The 23,746-nt window shown below is 42.0% G+C and overlaps 1 protein-coding gene across 2 annotated transcripts; it reads left to right on the top strand.

Annotated features, from left to right (window-relative positions):
- Positions 1 to 111: 111 nt before the first annotated feature.
- On the top strand, positions 112 to 23,546 carry ccdc93 (CCC complex scaffolding subunit CCDC93). Of its 2 annotated transcripts, XM_083996558.1 has the most exons (24): positions 112 to 218; positions 1,125 to 1,238; positions 1,407 to 1,501; positions 3,007 to 3,118; positions 3,354 to 3,452; positions 4,255 to 4,311; positions 5,367 to 5,467; positions 8,227 to 8,244; positions 10,311 to 10,347; positions 10,504 to 10,602; positions 11,431 to 11,481; positions 12,190 to 12,276; positions 13,880 to 13,996; positions 14,303 to 14,365; positions 15,812 to 15,885; positions 18,247 to 18,328; positions 18,449 to 18,523; positions 20,187 to 20,258; positions 20,703 to 20,811; positions 21,432 to 21,514; positions 22,057 to 22,094; positions 22,204 to 22,288; positions 22,453 to 22,566; positions 23,199 to 23,546. In XM_083996558.1, exons 1-24 carry the CDS (start codon positions 138 to 140, stop codon positions 23,253 to 23,255), a joined length of 1,920 nt encoding a protein of 639 aa, XP_083852684.1. In that variant the 5' UTR covers positions 112 to 137; the 3' UTR covers positions 23,256 to 23,546. The 2 variants fall into 2 exon arrangements, with proteins under 2 accessions (XP_083852684.1, XP_083852685.1); XM_083996559.1 differs by lacking the exon at positions 8,227 to 8,244.
- The last annotated feature ends 200 nt before the right edge of the window (positions 23,547 to 23,746 follow it).

Genomic DNA, 23,746 nt, shown 5'->3' with positions numbered 1-23,746 from the left:
ATACATAGCCTACATAAATAGAATGTCTTTCTGTCATGTCGTTTCATTTCAGTGTCCTGGTCCTACTGTGGGCAGAGTCTCTTCAGAGTAATATGATCCGGTCATGTGACCTGTCATCAACAGCCCTTCACGTCAACATGGCGACGTCTGTTTTCCACAGAGTGAGAACTGGGTCGAAGATCGGCGCCCAGTACGACCAGGAGGGAAACCTGATCCAGGTACAGGTCGCTTAGACCGGTTCTAACAGAGCAGGAAGGATTTTTATTATACAATAGTTTTTTATGTGTGAAGAGACCAAAGGATGGTCATGGCTAATGGTGGAAGCTAGCTGCTAACGGACGAAAACTCAACAGGCTTAATGCATACAGCCGCATAGCTTCGCTCCTCTGTTGTCTGCATGTAGATGATGACTGACATCCCTGATGAGGATCACAGGACAGGGACAGGGACAGGGACAGAGCGACCCCTCACCCCGTCCTCTGTCTCTCACCCTCAGGTCTCTGCTCCTGTTTCTTCCTGAGAGTTTCTCCTCAGTGGATGTGAGGGTCTAAGGACAGAGGATGTTGTTGTGATGCCATGTAAAGACCTTTGAGACAAACTGTTTGTAAAAACGGGCTGTGCAGATAAAATTGCCTTATCTTGCCTAATAGATGAATGAATCAAACACAAACAAAATAAATGAGATAAAAAAAAAACACAATAAGACCTTTTTTGTTAGATAAAACTTTGTCTTATCACGTGTGATAAAATGGAGAACTCTTCCCAAAGTCTAGGGCCCTGACAGTGAAGAAGCCAGCCCAAGACTGTCCAGAAAAATATACAGGCAGCAAGTTTACAGCAAGAAGTTTGGGGGGTGGGCAGGGTGGAAGGACAAACATTCTCATTATGAAATGACAATATTGAGTTTGTCACTCATTTTACAAAAAAAATCTTGTGAGTCCTCACACATTCACTACTGTACATATAGTCAAACCTGATTGGCTGGAACACATCAGTGACTCTTACTGTTAAAACTGTGTGTTTAACATTCAAAGCAGAACTACTGCTTTCCTAGATACCATAGAGAGTCTTTAAAACAATATAAAAATGCTTTAGGCTATGAATAAAATTGCCTTGTCTTCCAGGTGGAAACTAGAGAGGATGAGGAGCAGAGCGTTAAGCTGGCGGAGATCTTGGAGCTGCTGCTGGCAGCCGGGTACTTCAGAGCCAGGATCAAAGGACTGACTCCTTTTGATAAGGTACCCTCACCCTGTACTGGTCCCACCTGGGTCCAGGAAACCACCCTGATCCAGTCCCCACTGCTCAGAGAACCCCTGACCCTCTCTGAGCTCATTCCCTTCACTGTGGCTCAGCTTGTTCCCTCCAGCCTTTCTTAGCTTTCATCCCGTGTCTCCTCCCCTCCTCAGGTGGTGGGGGGTATGGCCTGGTGCATCACCACATGTAACTTTGACATCGACGTGGATCTTCTCTTTCAAGAGAACTCAACCATCGGTCAGAAGATGTGAGTGTGTGGTTACCCTGTTAGCTCCGTCTGTTTCTATTTCTCTTCTTATGATATGGTCCACCTGACGGTCAGGGATCAGTGTTACTGAGTAGGCTAGGGGTTTCACACATGAAACAGATAATTTACTAGGATATTTTATATGCATCATTTTGTTTAAAGGAGCTATTCGTAAGTTTTGCCATTGCCACTAACATTGGTATTAGCAGCTGCATACTTACCAGTCTAGAAGAAGCATTTGAGTTCAATGTTAATCCATCTCTCTATCATGTCAGCCAGCCCTGGTCTGTCACTACACTTCACACAGCCTCCAGTCTGTCCTGAGGACATAGGACAGGTCGTATTATGACCTGTTATACAGGACACAACCAGATCAGGTTGTCATGAGACAATCAAAATTGAACATAAATCATTTTAAAAACACTGACTGTGACTTTATAGTAACTTAATTTTCATACTTTCAGACACTGTTTCAGTCCATTTTGTTTTCAGCCTTTTTGTGTATGGTGAATAAAGAGGTAAAGAAACACTTTAACTTTGTAGGAACCCTAATGTTTTTTTGTAAATTTTTTTGACTGAGACCAAATCATAAAGTATGGTAAAAGGCAAAGTGTTTTTCTATTGAAACTTTAAACTGTACAGAAATGTTGAAGCAATAACTTGACCTGAAACAACCCAATTTGTGCAGAAATGAGGCGTTGGCGTTGAGATTTGGCAGAGAAATAAAGGCAGTTTAATGACAACTAGAAAAAGAAAGCATTTCCTGCAGAAAATGCGTGTGAATGCTGAAAGCAGCTGAACGCTACTGCTGAAGCAATGCCGAATGAGCTGAAGAAATTGTTGAAAGAAAGAAAGAAAGAAAGTAGAAAAAGAGAGGAAAAAGGAGAGAGAGAGGGGTTGATAGATGGAAAGAGGTAGATTGGTAGAGGGGGTAGAAAGAAAGAAAAAAAATAAAGAGACAGAGAGAGTGGGAAGATAGATAGAAAGAGAAAGAAAGAAAGAAAGAAAGAAAGAAAGAAAGAAAGAAAGAAAGAAAGAAAGAAAGAAAGAAAGAAAAAGGAGAGAGAGGGGTTGATAGATGGAAAGAGGTAGATTGATATGGAGTAGAAAGAAAGAAAAAAATAGAGACAGAGAGAGTGGGATAGAGGTAGATAGATAGAGATAAAGAAAGAAAGAAAGAAAGAAAGAAAGAAAGAAAGAAAGAAAGAAAGAAAGAAAGAAAGAAAGAAAGAAAGAAAGAAAGAAAGAAAGAGACAGAGGGGGTAGAAAGAAAAATGGAAGTAAAAAGACATAGATAGATAGATAGATAGATAGATAGATAGATAGATAGATAGATAGATAGATAGATAGATAGATAGATAGATAGATAGATAGATAGATAGATAGATAGATAGAGGTCTGGTGACCAGCAACAATCCCAGCAGATCAACAGCTTAAAAAGATGTAGTTTTTAATCTGCACACTGGGAAAGCAGTGTGTCATGCGTATTTTCTGTCTCACTGCAGAGCCCTGACAGAAAAAATAGTTTCTGTCCTACCAAAGATGAAGTGTCCTCATCGTCTGGAACCTCATCAAATCCAAGGGCTGGATTTTATCCACATTTTTCCTGTCATACAAGTAAGAGAAGCAACACTAAAAACACCCATTTCACATTTGTTTGTCAAATCTGTGATTTCCACCTTTGCTTATGGTGAGATTTCAGTAGTGGCTCATTAACGTGTTCATTGATGTGCTGTTTTGCACATGAACAACAGGGCTGCTGCTTCGGTGCTCACAGAGACACTTTCCCGTCCCGTTGTTGTTGTCTGTTATTGTTCTTGTGTCTGAGCAGCTTTGTGGTTTCTTTTGCCAGTGGCTGGTGAAGCGAGCCATCGAGACAAGGGAAGAGATGGGTGACTATGTGAGGGCGTACTCCATTTCTCAGTTCCAGAAGACCCACAGCCTCCCAGAGGTAAGGACACCTGTCACAGAGCCAGAGCGTGGCTGTGGTGGCTGCTGGGCTGACATCCAGGAAGTCAGATACATTTCCATTTAATATAATGAACACAGCTCTTTACTGTTCAGTGGGTGCAGCCTCAGTAACTGACCCAAACACAACTTTTTGAACATGAACCTTTCTGATTAACAATAAAAATAGACAAGGTAAAATATAAGAGTCATACTGAGTGTGATATGTTTTTGATTTACTGTGCAAAGTTTTAGGTAGGTGTGGAAAAAAAGCTGAATGCTTTCAAAGATGGAAGTGTTAATTTTTTTTTCATCAATTAACAAAATGCTGTGAATAAAGAGACAAAAATCCTAAATCAAATCAGTATTTGGTGTGACAACCCTTTGGCTTCAAAACAGCATCAGTTCTTCTAGGTAGCTACACCTGCACACAGTTTTTGAAGGACCTGGGCCGGTGGTTTTTTCCAAATATCTTGGAGCTCCTCAGATCCTTCTGCCTCTACATGTAATCCCAGACAGACTGGATGATGTTGAGCTCAGGGCCACACCATCAAATCCAGGACTTCCGGGACTTGTTGTTCTTCTTTATGCTGATGATAGCTCTAAATGGATTAGCATTCTAACTTAACAGCATTTTTTCACGCCTGCCTAAAACTTTTGCACAGTACTGTACTTCCCACACATCCAATGGAAGCACATCCAGTTCTCCATTGGGTGGTAATTGGTGGTTCTATATCTCTCTATCTATACTGTATTAATGATCCTTGAAACCAGAGCTGGTGTTGACAAGAAACCTTGTCTTCTAGGACGAGGACTTTCTTCAGAGGAAAGACCAGGCTGTGAAGGCAGTTCTGGACGTACTGGTGAGTGGATGCTTCATCTCAAAGTAGTCAAACCCCTTCTTTCTTTGCAGTTTATTTTTTTAATAGATAACTTATCTCTGATCAAGATCCATCCTTATGCCTTTCATGGATCCCACAGGAGGGAGAGGGATGTCTAGATTTATTACCTCACTCTCACTTGATGGCTATGATGACCCTAATACCAGATGAGTTGAATACATTTGCAAACATTTATATGTGTGAGTGTGCACTAGGGATGTCACAATTACTTGTTTTCACAATTAACTGTGGTATTAAAAGCCCCAATTAATTCATCGTAAAGATTCCTAAATACCATCACTTCCGAAAAAAGATTATGTCGGAACCATATCAGCAGATGTGCACCAAAATAAAAGTAAATGCACAGATACTGGTCCATTTATCTAACGTAACATTGAATTAGTAGGAAATTAAATGTTAGCGTGTCATTTGTATTTAAAAACAAAACAAAAATGATTAAAATAAATGTAAAAATTTGGTATAGATGACAATTTATTTCAAACACTTCCCCTGGGGGGTTAATAATTGGTCATATATGAATAGATACTTGAAATATTTTGTGTAAACAATGAGTAATATAATTATATTTTGACTATATTTGATTTTACACATTCATAGTGTTGTGAAATTAATTAATGCATAATAATCATGATAATCCTAACACCGTGATTATTTCATCTGACAATAATCGTACCAAGAAAATGTATATTCGTGACATCCTTAGTGTGCAGTGCACTCACTGGACTGATGGATAAATTGATCAATTTTTTATCCATACACGTCTGTTGCTCATGTGGGGTCAGGTCTGAGTGGCAGCAGGCTGAACAGGGCAGTCTGGACCTCCAGCTCCTCATGAGGGATTCCCAGACATTCCTGTTCAATTATTTTTATCTTTGTACAAGATGTAAAATTTGTAGAATATTTTGCGACATAACCGCACATACATTATATGAACAATGTAACTATCAAATTTACAATAATAAATACGGCTGAAATTGCTCATGGCTCATTTCTGAAGTCACTGTGGTGTTTTCCAGAAAGTGTACAAACCACAGAGGAAGTACAGAAGACAGAGGGATGCAGGACAGCTGCTGGATGAGGAGTCCAGGGTTCACTCTACCCTGCTGGAATATGGCAGGTATGTATCACATTGTGACATTGTGATTTTACCTTTGTGATTCTCTAACTATACGTCTCACATGACCACATGTGTTTCATCCTCATACTGCAGCTTTTTTAGCTTCACCATGATGATTTATAGACACTGTGATGATTATTGTTGTGAAAAAGCCACTGCTGAAGATGTATCGTATTCTACTTGCAGGCATTAAAATGCAAGAATGTTGTGAAATCAGCACCGGGCCTCTGAAATATCAATTTCCCTGCTCCTCTAGATAATACATAACTAAGCTCATGGTAGTAAAGTGACAGTAGTGGTTATCTGACAGGTTGTGTGAGGTAGTCACTAAGCTGTGGCACTGTACAGTGAATGCTCTGGGTACACGTGTGTTGGAATATATCAGTTCAGTGGTTGTAAAAACAGTTTTTTGTACCATGTTGCCTCCTATCCTGACCATGCATGACTACCTACCTCACACCCCAAGTTAAATAACCGCAACTGTCCCTTTAACAGAATGCATCTTCTTTATAAAGTAAAATCATGGTTGTTGCCTTCACGACCCTGGTGAAGATCCCTCAGCTGGTTAAAACATATAGTTGAGGAGTGTATCTTGTAAGAATGAATCATCACATGGATGGACACATGCTTATTGGTAGCATTGTTTTGACTGTCAATGACGTCATGTCCTCCACCATCATGTGTGTGTCTGATGGAAGTCCAATATTGACTTTGATCTGATTTCAAACCACAGGCACTATTTTACATCTTGGTGGTTTTCAGCCGGATATTTTAACCAGATGAGGTTTATAAGTTATTTAAGAACCACTCAAAGGGAAGGTCAGCAGTAAGCCCTCTATACAGCATTGGTGGAACACTCACTGTAAATGTAAAACTGCTATATTTAGTGCTTTAACAGTGTCTGCTTGATTTCCTGAACCACTGACACTGAAAGGCTCTAAACCGGGAGGAGTTTATATTAATGGGGATGAAGACAACTCCCATGCTGCAATTCTATTTCATGATATCACCCAGCACTATCTTTTATTAGTGTTTTGATGGAGGGACTCCCGAGGGGCAGAAGTTAAAGTAACATTGCAGCGTTTTTCGGCCTTAAAATAATGTTTCCAGACTCATTGCAATGGTAGAAAAATGGTTAATAGGATGAATGGTGCTGCCGCTGCAGCCTGAGCCGGGTCGCGTCGGCTGAAACTGCACTATGTAACTTCCCTGCACGGGTACGAATCACCAGATGGTGGAAGCACTGAGCTGAAACTCCGCAATGTTGCTTTAAAGGGACATTGTGTAACCTCTCCTGTTATCTATTCACGAAAATCGATTATTTCGTTCAAAAGTCTGTTTTTCATTAATCAGCAATCCCCACCATCAACAAACTGAAGTGTTCCTTTCAGCTCTGAATGAGCCGTTCATATCATTCATATCTACATGGAGCGGGTAAGCTCGGTGCTGGCTGCCATGTGGTGTCGCCATGTTTTTACGTTCAGTGGCAACTGAACAGTGGAAACTCAGCGGAGACACCGGAGCTGTCGGCTCAGGTGGAGGTGGCGTCGGTAACGCAGTGAGGAGGAATGGAGCGTTACACTGATGCTGCATTCACCTGCAGTCGGGCAGACGGCCGTCGCTAACAAACCAGATGTCATTTTAGTCACAGAAGTCCAGAGAAAGCCGGTACAACGTGGGTCAGGTAAACAATACCACATCGCCATGACAACATATTGTCACGTGTATTGTTTTGCCTCGTGTTGACGGACCACTTGTTTACATAGAGGCTTGTTTATGCCGTTACATGCAGCGGCTGTCGTCCGTCTGCCATCTGCCCAATTTCACGTGAATGCAGCGTGAAAAATACGACTGAGTTGCTTGCGATATACAACCACAACGCTAGATGGGAGGAATTCCTACACAATGTTCCTTTAAAGCAGATATCAGCTTCACGGCCGTTTCGGCTAATGCTGCGTTCAAGGCAGGCTTTTGAAACCGTAAGTTACAGCTTCAAGTCACAACTACGACTTGGTAGCGTTCCAGGTAACCCGTAGCTCGTGTTTTTACCATCCTGTTGTCTGTGAAAGTTCCCTATAACGGCCACTCGTAACTTCCGACCCGTGAACTCGTACCAGATCGAACTGGTATGACTTCACAGGAAGGAAAAACACAAAGTACGAGTTTCTTTGAACGCACCATGAGTTAGCAGCCCCCGCCCTTGTCAGGCATCAATTGGTCCTCGTGCTACGTCACCACATTCACGCGCATCCCTTGGCTGCACACACAGCCCTTCATGCCGTTCTCTCTCCTCATTGGATAACACTTGTATCCCACAAGGAAAATGTTCTCCTCGGGTTACAGCAGAGCAGAGTGACGGAGAGACTCGTGTTTAGGCTGAAATACTTCATGTAAGTGATTGCTGACGGAAAATAGGACTATTTAGGACTTATATTAACAAAAACATTCCACTGATATCTGCTTTAAGGTAGTTAATACAGTATAGTATAGTCTCAACATGACAATACCTGATCCACTTTGATGGCTGGTCGTGGTGTTGACATGTTGCTTAGTGCATCTTCATTTGGAATAAGAATTGGTGAGAAACATTCCTTTTTTCTGAGCCTGTTTGATCCTTCACTCTTTTCCTCCCTTGTCCTTTGTTCTGAAGCCCAGTCATGTGTTGTTGTATTCTAGAACCACACATGACGTGTCTGCTTTCTTATCTGTCTGCCATTGTTTTCTCATCCGTCCATCATCCATCTCCATCTCTGCGCTAGAATGTCAGATTTCCTTCTGTAAGTACTGTTTGTGTGAAGTCTTCTTCTTCTTCTTCTTCTGCAAGTTTCTACTCACAGCACCTTGTTTTGTGGTTGAACATGTCACTCAGAGAATGCGAACAGACTTCTCAAATCCAGTGGAAACCTCTTATAGTGATCACAGTCACAGGCAGCCTCTGACTGCACCGACACTGTTGTACCCGGACTCAGTGCTCAGACCTGCTGTTATAGTGATCAGCTCACAGCTGGTCTGTTCACACCTGCTTTGAAATGCGTCTCTGTATTCCCACTGACCATTTGTGATCAGATCTCACTTCCTTCTTAAAGGGATAGTTCAACATTTTGGCAAATTGGCCCATTGCCATAATCGCTATAGTCATAGCAGTAGGTTCGTTACCTTTAATTGTTGGTGTAAGCTATTTTTAGACGGAGCTGTGGAAAGAGGGAAATACATGCAAAACTGCTGATGCGAGTTGCGTTCAGGGACAGTTTTTCAGCAAGCAGTCTCTGTATTTCCCTTGAAAACGGCTCCGTTTCATAACGTTCCATTATTATCTCATAGTGTGGTGAATGTGCAGGTCACAACTTGTCCACCAGAGCGTTGTGTAGTTGTTGGATTGTGTATTTGATGATTTTGAGGAAACCAAGAAATCCCATGAGCCTCCGTAGTGTAGCTCTGAGCAGCTTGCCGCTCCGCTCTGCCGTTCTAAAAATAGCTTGTACCGACAATTATAGGTAACAAACCTACTGCTATGACTATAGGGATTATGGCAATGGGCCAATTTGCCAAAATGTTGAACTATCCCTTTAATATGTAAATAAACCGGCATGTTGTTGGGTCTGCTGAGTGTGTGTGTGTGAGTGAGAGAGGGGGAACACACAGGAGTATTTGAGCGAATGAATGTGCTGCTCACCGCCACTCTCTTTCAATGAAAGAAGTTCCCTCCATTTGAAATAGTGCTTATTATATATTAGATATATTTTTGGTTCATTATGAAACTGTGTTTTTGACTTAGTAATCAGCATCTGTTGTCTTCTAAAGTTGAGAGAGATGATGATCATGATGATGATGACACAGAGCAAAGGGTCACAGGCTGGCCCTGGACCAGCTGTGGTCAGGACTTGTGTCCGTTGTTTGCTGGAGACACTTTCATTGTGTTGTAGGTGGACTGGATGTGCAACTCGTCGTGTGTGTGTGTGTTTTGAAGCTGTAGTGTGTTGAGCTTTCACGGTTCTGAGCATTTTTCAGTGCATTTTGTGTTTGTGTTCATTTTGGTATGTTTGAATGCAGGTTACACAACGCAGGGTGATACAGATATTGAAATAATTACATATAATATGAACAATTGAAGTATACAGAAACTATGTAAGGTAAGAGTTGTTGAATACTTCCTAGCAATGAACCTTGTTACATTTGTAAAGCACCAACAGATTAAACAATAATGTTAAGTGCAACAACTGAGGTGACATTAACAGCTAACTTGATTTAATAAGGAGGAGTCACAGTGGGGGAGGCGCAGGGGCAGGGGCAGCTGAGTGAGTTCACTAGTGGAAACGTGGAGGTTTGCAATGACAACTGCAAAAGCCAAAGTGTGCTTCTTTTAATGATATCACTTCCATTTTTTATCCAAACTTCTCCTGCCATTAGCGAGACAAGCAGGACGCCTGTCAGAGGGAAGTCAGTGGGGGAAACCATTCAAGAGCTCTGTGATTAACACAGACAGACAGACAGTTCTATTTATGGGTTGATAGATAGATGATGTCAATAGGAAAATGTATTAAAATGTGTTATATTATACATATGCTAATATTTATCCTATTCTAATATCGACCCTGACAGATGTGATCAGTACAAGAGGTTTGACTGTCATTTCAGCATGATGGATGCAAGCTGTGGTTTTGCTCTGATGTGCTTTTGTGTTTTCTTAATTTGGTCAGATGATCCTCTCCTGAGATCTCTGCCATTTCATGTTCCAGTGTTGTAACGTGGCATGTTGTATTTTAAGACAGATGAAGCTCACCTCAGCTATTTTACTGTCACAGCTTTGTTATTGTCACAAGAGTGTTTTTTTTTCTGTCTCCAGGCGATATGGATTCAGCAAACAGTCCAAACAAGATGAGGTAGGTTTTCAGCAACTATACAAGCACAGTTCGGTGAGATGCATTCACCCAGACTGCTCACAACACATAGAACATGTCAGCGCTAAGACAAGGAGTTAGGTTTTTATGTTTGTGTACTGCTCAGTTTCTTTCTGCTTCCTCTCTTTCCTCCATCAGGTGGATGATGGGATGGCTCTGCAGGCCAACGGCTCTCAGGTGGGCTCTTCCAGGATGGCAGAGGCGTCAGAGGAGGAGGACCTGCAGGCAGCAGAGGAGGTGAGTCCCACATGACATATGGACATGCTTTCAGCATTCACACTCATTAAAGGGATAGTTCACCCAAAATTCAAATTCCACTCATTGTCTACTCACCCTCATGTCAACTAAGAGCTGTGAGAATTTTCAGAGTCCTCCGTTCCTTCTCTGAGTTACGGGGGGGGGGGGGGGGGGTATCTCAGCAGTATTTGTCCATATAATGGTTGTCAATGGATACCAACTTTCTTCGTCCAAAAAGACACACCAAAAAACATCCAAATACCTCCATACTGCTCGTTTGTAATGTCCCTCTTGTATTGAAGCCCCGACATGAGAAATTGTTCCGAAAAAAAATTAAATAAGTCTATATTTTAAGCTTGTTTGTAGCGGAAGCTCCCAGTGTCTCGGTTCACTGCTCTTCCTGTGACCGGCGGAACAATTTCTCATGTCGGGGCTTCAATACAAGAGGGACATTACAGACGAGCAGTATGGAGGTATTTGGATGTTTTTTGGTGTGTCTTTTTGGACGAAGAAAGTTGGTATCCATTGACAACCATTATATGGACAAATACTGCTGTGCGGACCCCCCCGTAACTCAGAGAAGGAACGGAGGACTCTGAAAATTCTTACAGCTCTTAGTCGACATGAGGGTGAGTAGATAATGAGTGAAATTTGAATTTTGGGTGAACTATCCCTTTAAGACTTGTTGTAAATTTGGATTTTTATTGTGGTTAATCTGTATGACTGAATTCAAATCATGTAAAACATAAATATGATCATCACACAGTAAAGAAACTAGTGGGTTAATAATCACTGGTTTGTGATTTGAATGTTTGTTTCTCTCTTTAGATGCGGATCAAAACCCTGATGACCAGCATGGCTGCTATGGTGAATGAAGAGGTAAAGAAACACTTTAACTTTGTAGGACCCCTAATGTTTATGTTCATTTTTTTGACCAAGACCAAATCATAAAGTATAGTAAAAGGCAAAGTGTTTTTTTCCATTGAAACTTTAAACCGTGCAGAAATATTGAAGCAATAACTTGAACTGAAACAACCCAATCTGTGCAGAAATGAGGCGTTGGCGTTGAGACTTGGCAGAGAAATAAAGGCAGTTTAATGACAGTTAGTGCCATGTGCACCAGCTGCTAATCTTGTGTCACTCGAGTATGAAGTCATCATTTGCCTGCCTGAAAAAAGAGTCAAACTACATTACACTCTCAGCAAAATAACATTTCTATATTTGGGAGGATTTTGCCGATAACAAATTTGTACCCCCCACAAAATGTGTTGAAAAGTAAGAGTCACTGATGTGTTCCAGCCAATCAGGTTTGACTATATGTACAGTAGTGAATGTGTGAGGACATGCCACAGTAGTTTCTGACTGTGAATCTGAATCATAAACATCAGCATAAAAGGAACATAGTTAAAACAGTATCCAAAGTAATATTTATAGGTAACATTATGCACATAGTGTACTGTCAGTAATGACTCTCATTATCAGGTGTGTAAATGGTGTAAAGTTTCGAGGAGTTTCTACTGGGACACGTCGTTTGTGAGGTGTGATGTCACTGTCTGAGATGCTTGCTAACTGAAGTTTGTCCTGCAGGGGAAGCTGACAGCGAGTGCAGTGGGTCAGATTGTGGGGCTGCAGTCTGAGGAGATCAAACAGATTGCCTCTGAATACGCTGAGAAGGTGAGTGTTATAAAATCCATAGCAGCCAGCAGCAGTTAACAGTCCACTGCACTGCCCCAATACAAAGTACACATCCTCCAGGCCAGTTGGACTCCCAATACAAGGGAGTCACATTTTTACTTGAGTTAAAGTACTGCAGTGCTTGATTTAAAAAAAAAAAATCAACACAATGTTGTATTGTGTCCAGTTATTTCTCAACATCAGCCCCGGCACCATGAGCAGAATGTTACGAGCAGCCTGCCGTACACCTGAAACACCAAGTCTAATGACACTAATGATTAGACAAAGGGACTGGACCATGGACCCGTGTATGTCATAGTACATGCTTTAAAGGGACATTGTGTAACTTCTCCTGTTATCTATTCACAAAACTTTATTATTTTGTTCAAAAGTATGTTTTTCATTAATCAGTAATCACCCCCATTAACAAACTGAAAGCCTAAGCTCTGAATGAGCCGTTCATATCATTCATATCTACATGGAGCGGTAAGCTCGGTGCTGGCTGCCATGTGGTGTCTCCATGTTTTTATGTTCAGTGGCAGCGTGACGGTAGGAAACCACGGAAACTCAGCGGAGACACCGGAGCTGTCGGCTCAGGTGGAGGTGGCGTCTGTGAAAAGTCACCGCGGTAACGCAGTGAGGAGGAATGGAGCGTTACACTGATGCTGCATTCACCTGCAGTCGGGCAGACGGCCGTCGCTAACAAACTAGATGTCATGTCACAGAAGTCCAGAGAAAGTCGGTAAAACGTGGGTCAGGTCAACAATACAACATCGCCATGACAACATATTGTCACGTGTATTGTTTTGCCTCGTGTTGACTGGCCACTTGTTTACATAGAGGCTTGTTTATGCCGTTACGCAGCGGCTGTCATCCGTCTGCCGTCTGCCCAATTTCACGTGAATGCAGCATGAAAAATACGATTGAGTTGCTTGCGATATACAACTGCAACGGTAGATGGGAGGAATTCCTACACAATGTACCTTTAAACCCACATATCAGTATGATAGTGCTTAAGTGATGACACAATACAATAAAGGTTTTCTAAAGCTAATAGTCACTAAATGTATCTTACACATGCTTTGATTATATTGGTGATGATAAAATGTCTACTGTCTGAAGAAAGATCAGGTCCTGTTTCTGATCAATTTGATTTGACAGTAGGAAGGATAACCAAGTGTTACATTGGGGTCTATAACTCACCATGCCCTTACTCTGGACTGATACCAGACCTGGTATGTCCATGACACCTTCATTTGTGTTAGTCATAAATACAATTTTACATAGACTCAAACAAGGACAGCTAAATTGGTCTACCCTTTTATACATACATGACATTGCCTGGTTGCCACCATTACATAAACTATAGTATCCAAAAACCTAATACAGTGATTTAACATAACTTGACTCCTGACTGAGAGAACAATAAAGTCAAAGTGTATTGGTTAATGGTTCTGACATTTATTATAGAGGTGTTTTCCAAACACAGTGAGCGTGTTCCAGCAGCCCAAGCTTGCCGTGGCCTTCATGTTGCTGCTTCCTTCCCATGATGTTGTTGTATTGTTGTGTTGTAACATGCTGTATAACCCATGTGTCTCTGCAGCAGTCAGAGCTGACCTCAGAGGAGCGTTCGGAGCGCTTCGGCCCGCTGCAGCAGCACCGCAGGGCCGTCACCTCGCTCAGCAAACAGATCCAGAACAAGACCAAACAGCTGGAGGAGGTCAGCAGCTCACACTGTATACACACTAGCTGATAATAATTTATTGTTTGGTAACAGTTTTGATGAAGTATTTTTTTATTTTACTCTGCATGTATCTGGTAAACATAAGAACAATGGTGTAGTGTGGAGTTATCCCCTAAACCTACAACCTGTCTGATCTCTTTTTGATCAGTTATAGGTGGAGTTAAAGTAATCCAGCTGTGTACTCTTACTGCTTCCCTGCCATCAGGATCTGATGTGTTTCATTTTGCCATAAAGTAACTGTGTAACATGACAACTGTCAGTAATAAGTATTTATTTTGGCAGCTACAAGCCAAACATGGAGAGGTGAAGATGAGCTGTGAGGAAGCCAAGGCTAAACTGATGGAGGTAAGATAATACATGTCTTCACAGTCTGATATGAGGAGAATTTAACCAACATGACAAAATAACACTGATTACACTGTGGGACTTCAACAAAAAATGGATTATTTCATTCCAAAGTCTGTGTTTGATGAATCAGTAATTCCCTCCATCAACAGACTGAAGAGTTCTGGTAAACTTTGAATCTTCCATTCATATCTACATAGAGCTGGTGAGCTCAGTGCTGGCTGCCATGTTGTGCCGCCATCTTTTACGTTCAGTGGCAGCGTGACCGTAGGTAACCACGGAAACACTGACTCATCGGAGCAGTCGGCTCAGTGGGAGGAACGACGTCTGTTTGAAAACCATCACGGTGGTGTAGTGTGAGGAAGGATGGAGGGTCACACTTGAGCACATTTCACCGATTTTAGCTTTGAGGCTACCCGTCCATTTTAGAATTCATTTTAAAATCCTTTTATTTGCTTTTAAATCTTTAATTGGTCTCGTCTCGCCCCATCCTACCTCTCTGAGCTTCTGCACCCCTACACATCCAGCCGATCCCTCAGGTCAGCTGACCAGCTGCTCCTGAGGGTTCCCAAAACTAGGCTGAAGCTCAGAGGGGACAGAGCGTTTTCCATTGAAACTCCAAAATTATGGAATGAACTACCGGACAGGCCTCCTCGCTGTCTGCTTTTAAAACTCTTCTTAAAACCCACCTCTTCTCTTTGGCTTTTCACGCTACGTAAGTTGTTGATTTTTATCTGGGGTGGACAGTCTATTTATTTACTATGTTCTATTGTGTTTTTTATCTTTAGTATTTTTGCCTTTTTAGTATGTTTTATGGTTTTTATTTTACTGTACAGCATTTTGGAAACCTCTGTGTTTATTTAAATTGTGCTTTATAAATAAAATGGATTGGATTGGATTGATGCTGCGTTCAGGTGGAGTCGGGCAAACCGGTGTCATTTTAGAGGATTAGAGGAGGCCAGCAGTTCCAACAGACTGCTTGTTTGTTTATCCCGTTCCGTGCAGCGGCTGCCGTCCGTCTGCCTGATTCCACATGAATCCTGGCTCAGCGGCTGACAGAAACTCAGTTCTTCTGAAACTGAGAATGGCCCCCCATCCCCTTATTTGCTTCATTCATAATGAAACAGTATTGCTAATAATCAGATTGTGTCAGAGGATTTCAGCGTAGTATTTGTTCCTTCAATGTGGTGAGGATGCAGTTCTGTTCACACTGTCAAAGGAATGTGGCTCCATGTGGCCCAGACCACCTCTGAATGTGGTCTGACTGATCTGATCTCAAATGCGTCCTCCTGAATGTGTCCTGGGTGAGTTCACAGCTGTACTCAGAGCTGATGACTTGTGGTGGGATCATCCAGGTCTGAACAGTGGCCTCTTTCAAGTATGATATGTTTTGTTTTTGTTTTGTTTTTTAGAAAAAAGTGATGTGTGATGTGTGTGTCTCCCCAGGCTACTGAGCTCTCAGAGAAACTAGAGAACCAGCTGAAGTCTTTTGAGGAGATGGAGGAGCAGGCTGACATCAGGTGAGTGTCTGGTTGCTTTCGTTTAATCATCATTTCTACCGATTTCCCCCCAAAACCTGGAGCATTGAATCACAGGAATATATAGAATGATCCATCTGTTGAGTTCACTGGAGGTCACAAGGTCAATGAACAAACCAGTCATTAAAAAGCAGCAGTTCTGCTTCGGACTTCGCACTTTTCTGAGAGAACAACCAAAGAAAAGTGTCAGGAGCAAAATTGTATGAATTAATTCACCTGTTTATTGATGATTGAAGAGCCCACTTAATAAAAGCTTTCCATACTAGAAATATGTAGCTCCTGTCACCTCCTGACTGTGTTTTTACAGTGCAGGCAAGTGAGAGACTGATGAGAATAATATCACCAGAGTCCCTTCAGAAAGTCTTCACACCTCATCAGTCTTCATATACATCACTGTGTTTCGGGTTGAGTTTTTTAGAAGGTGGTCTACATGCATCATCTCTGCAGCTTTCTGTAGCTAGAAGAAGGATTCAGAAGGACTTCAGGAACACAGTCACACAGGGTCAGAGAGTCTGACTGCACTTAGCTTGTTTTCATGGATGGATGGATACTTACCTATTTACTAACTAAAAATAGTAAATACCAATTAATTGAAGGGTCCATGTGCTCCTGCAGCCTCCATGGCTTCTGTCACAGAGTCCGCCAAACTCTGTGCTCAGGCATTAAAGCAGGTTGTGTGGAGAATGAGGCAGTAGACAAGATACATTTTATTTTCATATCCTGCCAGCAGGTGGAGCCAGAGACCACGCAGTGTGCACACATTCTGCTGTAACAGACCACAGAGGGAAGATGTCACAGAAATGAAATCATGAGGCCAAATCATGAGGACTCTATGAGGCCGTAGAGTGTCTGGGCTCAGGCCGAGAGAGGAGGGGAGGAGTTGAGAGACAGCTCACAGTACAGCCAGTGCTCCTCCACATCCAAAAGGAGATGGCCAGTTGAGTTTTGTTCCAACACCCTGGGACAGACCCAGGACTCACTGCATAGATTATACACTGTCCATCCCAAAAAAAGTCACACACTAATATTTCATTGGACCGCCTTTAGCTTTGATTATGGTACACATTTGCTGTGGCATCATTTCGATAAGCTTAATGTCACAACATTTATTTCCATCCAGAGTGAGAGTTGCATTAATTTTTCAAAGAATCTCAATGGGGTTCAGGTCTGGACTCTGTGGTCACATTGGACCACATTTCTTCCTTGAAGATGATGGTTCCCCCACTCTCCTTCCAGTGTTTAATAATGTGTTGGACATTTCTTAACCCTCCTGTTGTCCTCTTGGGTCAAGGAAGGAAGGCAGGAAGGACGAAGGGAAAGAAGGAAGGAAGGACAAAGGGAAATATGGGAGGAAAGAAGGAAGGGAAAAAGGAAAGAAAGATGGAAGGAGGGAGAGAACAGATTGGGTTAACTGGGTCAAAAAGGAAGGAAGAAGTAAGGACGAAGGGAAAGAAGGAAGGAAGGGAGAGGGAGGGGAAAAGGATTGTGGAAAGAAGGAAGGGAAAATGGAAGGAAAGAAAGATGGAGGGAGGGAGGGAGGGAACAGATTTGTTCAAGGAAAGAAGAAGAGGGAAAGAAGGGAGGAAAGAAAGATGGATGGAGGAAACAGATCAGGTCAATTGGATCAAAAGTGGAAGGAAGGAAGGGAGGAAGGAAGGATTGTGGAAAGAAGGAAGGATAGAGGAAGGGAACAGATTGGGTCAATTTGACCCAGAAGGACAACAGGAGGGTTTTAACACAATTTTATGTCCTTAGATGTTTTATTTGCTTGATGCCAATAATTTGACCCCATTTGACCCTGGATCATGGTTGAGACTGCACCAGTTAGGGTTAAATAAGTTGTTGCCCGCTGAAACATAATCATCCATACAGTAATTATCCAATGGGAGGCTCTGACCGATTAGCTTAGTTGAATCCAAGTGGTGACTTTTTTGGGGGGGATGGGCAGTGTATATCCACTCCAAGGAGACGTAGCCCCTCCAGGGTCTCCTTGGCGTGTGCTGTCAGGGCCACAGGTCGAGACATGATGTTGTCCACAGGACCAGGACCTTCCCTGTCTGCAGACTGAGGCTGGGCCAGCTGGGCCTCAGACACACACACCATCCAGACCAGCAGCTTATCCAGACTGCAGCCTCTTGAGCTCTGACCTCACCTCTGCTGACAGTAAACTTGACACCTGTGTGTCTGCTGCTGTTTTTTAACTGTGTTTGAGGTCAAATCTTCCAAATTTGAGAGAAGAGTTTGTAGAGAAGGAGGCGGTTTTCCTCCTGAGAAAGTGCAAGGTCACCGTTGCTCATGGATACAGGTGGGAGTTTGTCTCATTGAGTTTGTCTTGTGTTGCAGCTTGTTGGAGAAGCTCAGGGCTCTGGTGACGATGAACGAGAACCTGAAGGTGCAGGAGCAGGAGTTCCGCACACACTGCAGAGTGAGTCCAGTCCATCAACACACGCTGATTCTAGATCCCGTTAATCCTAGTGTGTGTGTGTGGTGAGAGTGACTTTCTAAATCGTTTGATGTCCTCCTTATTTTGGGATGTTGTGTGCAGGAAGAGATGAGCCGCCTGCAGCAGAGCATTGAGGAGCTGAAGATGGCATCAGGACAGGACACAGAGGAGGACAAGGTTTCTATTCTTCAAACCCTTTACTCTTTGACTGAATCTACTGTCAGTATCCAATAATAACACAGTGAAAACTTAATTTCAAATTGTTTTTGTTTTTTTTTCAAAAAGGAGAAACACCAAAACATATCACACTGACATAAGTACTTCTTTAGACACTTTGATTCAATTACAGCGGCTTTGATCACAGCCTCCAGCCTTCTGTTAGCTTTCTGTCATTATGAGGAGTTGTGGTTGGATTGATGAGGTAAAAATACATCTGAATTATCTAATCATGAGAAAGCAATATAAAATGAGAGCAAGTCAACACTGAATCTATTTGTATCAATAGTCTTCAGTATGTTCACACCAGTGGAGTGATGCATATTTTCTAAAGTTAAAAAAAAGGAAGTTCAACTGGAAAAAGAAAACTGAGGTTGTTTTCACCATGGCTCAGTCAAGACTTTGAAGGTACTGTATCTTTGCTCATGTCCTCTTTTATGTCGTTGCCCTGCTAAGCCAGACTACGAGAAAATTCCAAATTGAGTTTTTTGTGAAATTGAACTTGTCAATAAATGTTTTATCTTGTGTAAAGTTTTCAGCGGTCAATTTTGCTCAGTTTTAGAGATATGAGGTATGAAAAATTGCAGTAACTACAAAATCACTCTTGAAACTGAGCCAAATCGCAGTAACTGCACAGTTAACTGCGGTTTGGCTCTTTTTCCCTGTACTTCAGCTGCAGTTACTGCGCTCTATTACACACTGCTAGCCAGTTACGGTAGCTAGCGAACATTAGCTTCGGCAGGTTAGCACAAGCACATAACACTTTAGCTAAACACTGGACATTAAATGTTAGCTCACTAAAGTTTGTACTGTCATATTATTAATCATTTTTGAGGTGGCCAAAGTTAGTAATTAAGTAATGAAAGCTGGAAGAAAACAACATTGTAGTTACTGCACTTTGCCTCAGCATTTACTTGTCTATCTGTGTAAGGAAACCTGGCACCAGAGCGCAGTATCTGCTTTTTAGGGGTAAAATGTAAAATATGTGGTCATATATTTAATTGCATGAATATTAATTCATGAAAACCTGTCAAATATGTGTATTTTCACTAATCTACCTACAACACATTTGGAAGGCAAATCAAAAAACTTTAAAGCCATTTTTCTCAGTTTCACTGCTTGCGTAGTTACTGCGGTCTGGCTTAGTAGGGCAATAGGGAGCCACATGACTAACTGGTGTTTGATCAGTTATTGACCTTAGCCCAGACTCACTTGAGGTTGTTGTGGAAAAAAGAAGATGAAATTAAAACCAATACTGTATTTTGATGGCCGTCCGCTACACAGCGTTGTTAAGGGCTGTAGGAGCTCATTCAGTGAAGATAAAAAGGTCTTTCACTGCAGCAGTGATTGGATTCTATACTTGTAAATGTGGCATGTACCACACAGTGCTTACCCATTGTATAGCTTTCCTTTTTTTAAGTTAATTTATCTTTATCTAAAGCCCCTCCCAGTTTTTAATTATGCTATTATTTATTTCTCCACACCGTCTTTCACATTCTAATCATGTCTCAGTGGCTTCTGAATTATTCTGTGTTTTATTTTTGTTTCATCTGACAGATGCATTCCAGGATTAATGAAGTTATCTATCTATGTCATTCTCCTCCTTTCTGCCTTTGTTTTCTAGGAGAGGAACCAGCTGATAGACAAACAGTACGACACAGACAGAGAGAAACTCCAGAGGATCCGTCTGCTCATGGTAAAGACTTGTTACAACACAAGATTAGATGGAAGGCATCCCAGAGAGGCAGTGAGGTCACAGCAGCAGATAACACTCTGCAGATAAGACTGAAGCAAAGTGAAGACGGTACAACAAATAAACGGGATAGGAAGGGATATTTCAACATTTTGGCAAAATGGCCTATTGCCATAATCCCTATAGTCTTAGTAGTAGGTTCATTATCTTTAATTGTTGGTGCAAGCTGTTTTTAGATCGGTGGGGCAGAGACGTGAGCTGCTCAGCTAATGCTACGGAGGTTCATGGTATTTCTATGTTTCCCTTAAAAACAACTCCAAAACGCACTGGTGGACACTGTGCATTGACAATAAAGGCTTTCTACTTGTGTATTAAGACCCTCAGAGGGCCCTGATGTGAGGATGAAGGGTCTCAGTGACACTCAGGCCTTTCCCTCTCTCTGTTCAGGCTCGCAGGAACCGTGAGATCGCCATTCTGCAGAGGAAGATCGATGAGGTCCCAAGCCGGGCTGAGCTGACCCAGTACCAGAAGAGATTCATTGAACTCTACAGCCAAGGTGAGTTGTGCTCTTGTGTCCTGACTGTGAGCCTAAAGTAGTATTTGATTATATTCAGAATCCGGTATCCATGTAACATGAAGTGTCAGAACAGGGTCCAGGTTCCTGCAGGAGTGGCTGGATTTCTCCCACCACAGTATCCTGGTTTCTATAGGAGTGCTCCGGGAAGATATGCAGGTTTTCTGAAACCAAGGTGTTTACAGTCAGACAACATAACCAAGATACTAATGAACATGTGAACATATTCCCTGTGGCATGCTTTAATCACACATTACCGACACCAAATGTCTCCTACAAACCAGGAGCAAATATCGTGTGTTCGTGTCATGTTTCATGTTTCCCACATTCTGTTTACCACATTCTGTTATAAACTGTTTTCTTGTCTGTAACAACATATATTGCACGTCTGTCCGTCCTGGGTGAGGGATCCCTCCTCTGTTGCTCACCCTGAGGTTTCTCCAATTTTTCCCTGTTAAAAGGGTTTTCTATGGAGTTTTTCCTCAGTGGATGTGAGGGTCTAAGGACAGAGGATGTTGTTATGATGCCTTGTAAAGCCCTTTGAGACAAACTGTTTGTAAAAACGGACTATACAAATAAAATTGCCTTGCCTTCCCCTTCAGTTTCTGCAACACACAAAGAGACCAAGCAGTTCTTCACTCTGTACAACACTTTAGACGACAAGAAGGTCTATCTGGAGAAGGAGGTGAGTCACCACAGCAGGCCACCCTAATGGGTAAATAAATGTGGTTTCTGGAAATATTTTGACCTTTGCTAAGTTTGCTGCAATCAAAAACAGGTCAAAACTGTTAATGGAACACTGATTAATAGTTAATAGGACACCTATAAGTAGAGTGATATAGGGCCGTTGTATAGGGGAGAAAGGTGATGATAATTCTAGGGGCCCAGCGCCCAGTAGGGCCCACAAAACCCCCAGTAGTCTAATCTTTGTATGACTGAATTATTCTGCATAAGACCCTGACTGATACTCATAGTAATGCTGCATTAGCATCAAAACAAAGTAGGCTAAATAAGAAATGATAAAAAAAAGTGGAAAAGTCAGCGGGTAGGGGCCCACTTTAGTATACTTTCAGGGGGCCCAGAATTCCTAGCAACGGCCCTGGTGATATATGTAGTTAAAAGTCCCAGTGGTGATGTATTCTGCATCAGTATCCATTGTATTCCTTTCATCCAGTCAAACCACCTTACCTAACCAGTAATAATAAGAACATGTGTGTTTACCTCTAGGTGAATCTGCTGAACTCTATTCACGACAACTTCCAGCAGTAAGTGCACATGTGTTCACCTGTGAACCGCTGAGGTCTATGATGTAATAAAGTAGGTCCAGTTTTCACCTGCTCTGTCAGTGACTTACTGTGCTGTGCTGTTGTCCAGGGCCATGTCGTCTGCAGCAGCCAAGGAGCAGTTCCTCAGGCAGATGGAGCAAATAGTGGAGGGGATCAAACAGAGCCGCATCAAGGTACAACTCTACTCTGTTACACTTTGGATTCCATGTTCATTTGTTTGACTATTCTTTCTGTGGTTTTGGGAGTCTTGAGTCTTGAGAGCAGTTGACTACATCCATGACACAAGCTCCTACAGCAGCTGTGATGACTGTCCTGTCCTGCCTGTTCACGTTTCCAGATGGAGAAGAAGAAGCAGGAGAACAAAATGAGGAGAGATCAGCTGAACGATGAATACCTGGAGCTGCTCGACAAGAGGAGGCTCTACTTCAAAACCGTCAAGGACTTTAAAGAGGTGCTGTACAAGCTTCACAAGTCACAGATTATAGTGTTTACAGGAAGCAGCTTAAAGAATGAATTATATAATGAAAATCTGTAAAACGCATGGATCATCACGGCAGCTTTTAACAATGGATATCACACAAATTGATATCCGTGTTAAAAGCCAGCGTTAGTAGATCCATGCGTTTACCGCAACTATGACAACGACTGAAAACCATGGAAACGTAAACGTACAATTCCACCGGAAATGCAAAACCCGGCTTCCGGTTTTGACCATAGATGACGTTTGGAAACTTGTGGATAAGACAAATTCAAACATTGAGATAAGATATTGTAGGAACATTTTAGACCATTGATTTGCTGCTTGTTACCATGTTCACCCATAAAACCCAATAACACAAACTACAACAGCTAACATGCCTCTCAGTGCCTCTCAGTCAGGGCTGCTACACTCAGAGCACCGCCCGTTCTCAGATAACAAACACTGACATCACGTCAGAACTGGGACCAGGATCATGTCCTGTCACAGTTATTATTACTGTTCCACTAACTTGCACCACACGTGTTGATGCTGATGTATCCAAACAAAAGAGCACGTATCATTATTGATTAGATTATGATGATGATTTTTTTTTTTTTCTCCAGGAGTGCCGGAAGAATGAAATGCTGCTATCCAAGCTGAGAGCTAAAGGAGCCTCGTAGCCTGGACATTGCTGTGAAGTTGAGTCTATTGATGTAAAAAAGAAAAGAAAAAAACATGTCTATTTGAACCAACTTATTTCGGATTCACTGAATTTTCAACATCTTCACCCTTTTTCATTCTTCTCTTTATGGCTGATCTGGTTTCAATACAGTTTTAGACTTCATCTAAAACCCTGTGAGTGACAGTAGCCCTTGATGTCAAGTTTAAGGTGATCTTTGTGAACTTGTGCCAAACCCAGCCTGTAACTGATCAGTCACATCCTTGAGTTTATTTCAGCAGAGTGTTAAATTAGAAAATGAAGAGTGTGTAGAGCCACATAACAATCCTCTGAACCACAATAACTTGTTCATTATTCTAACAACTTTCATCTTGGGACTGTTTAATGTCAGATTCAAAAACCAATGTTTCCTTCTTAAAGGTGCAGACAGCTGCTCTCACTGTAAGAAACTCATTGTCCTTTATGTTGATGGTAAACTTCTGCAACATAAAA

The sequence above is a fragment of the Trachurus trachurus genome, assembly GCF_905171665.1.
Source record: "Trachurus trachurus genome assembly, chromosome: 21".
In the NCBI taxonomy this organism is placed as follows: domain Eukaryota; kingdom Metazoa; phylum Chordata; class Actinopteri; order Carangiformes; family Carangidae; genus Trachurus; species Trachurus trachurus.
This window is presented reverse-complemented; position numbering and strand designations above follow the sequence as displayed.

Coding starts and splice junctions, on each gene's coding strand:
- ccdc93 (XM_083996558.1), top strand. CDS start 138: ATGGCGACGTCTGTTTTCCACAGAGTGAGAACTGGGTCGAAGATCGGC. Junction 18,329..18,448: donor AGTTCCGCACACACTGCAGA/GTGAGTCCAGTC, acceptor TGTTGTGTGCAG/GAAGAGATGAGCCGCCTGCA. Junction 22,289..22,452: donor TCAAACAGAGCCGCATCAAG/GTACAACTCTAC, acceptor TCACGTTTCCAG/ATGGAGAAGAAGAAGCAGGA.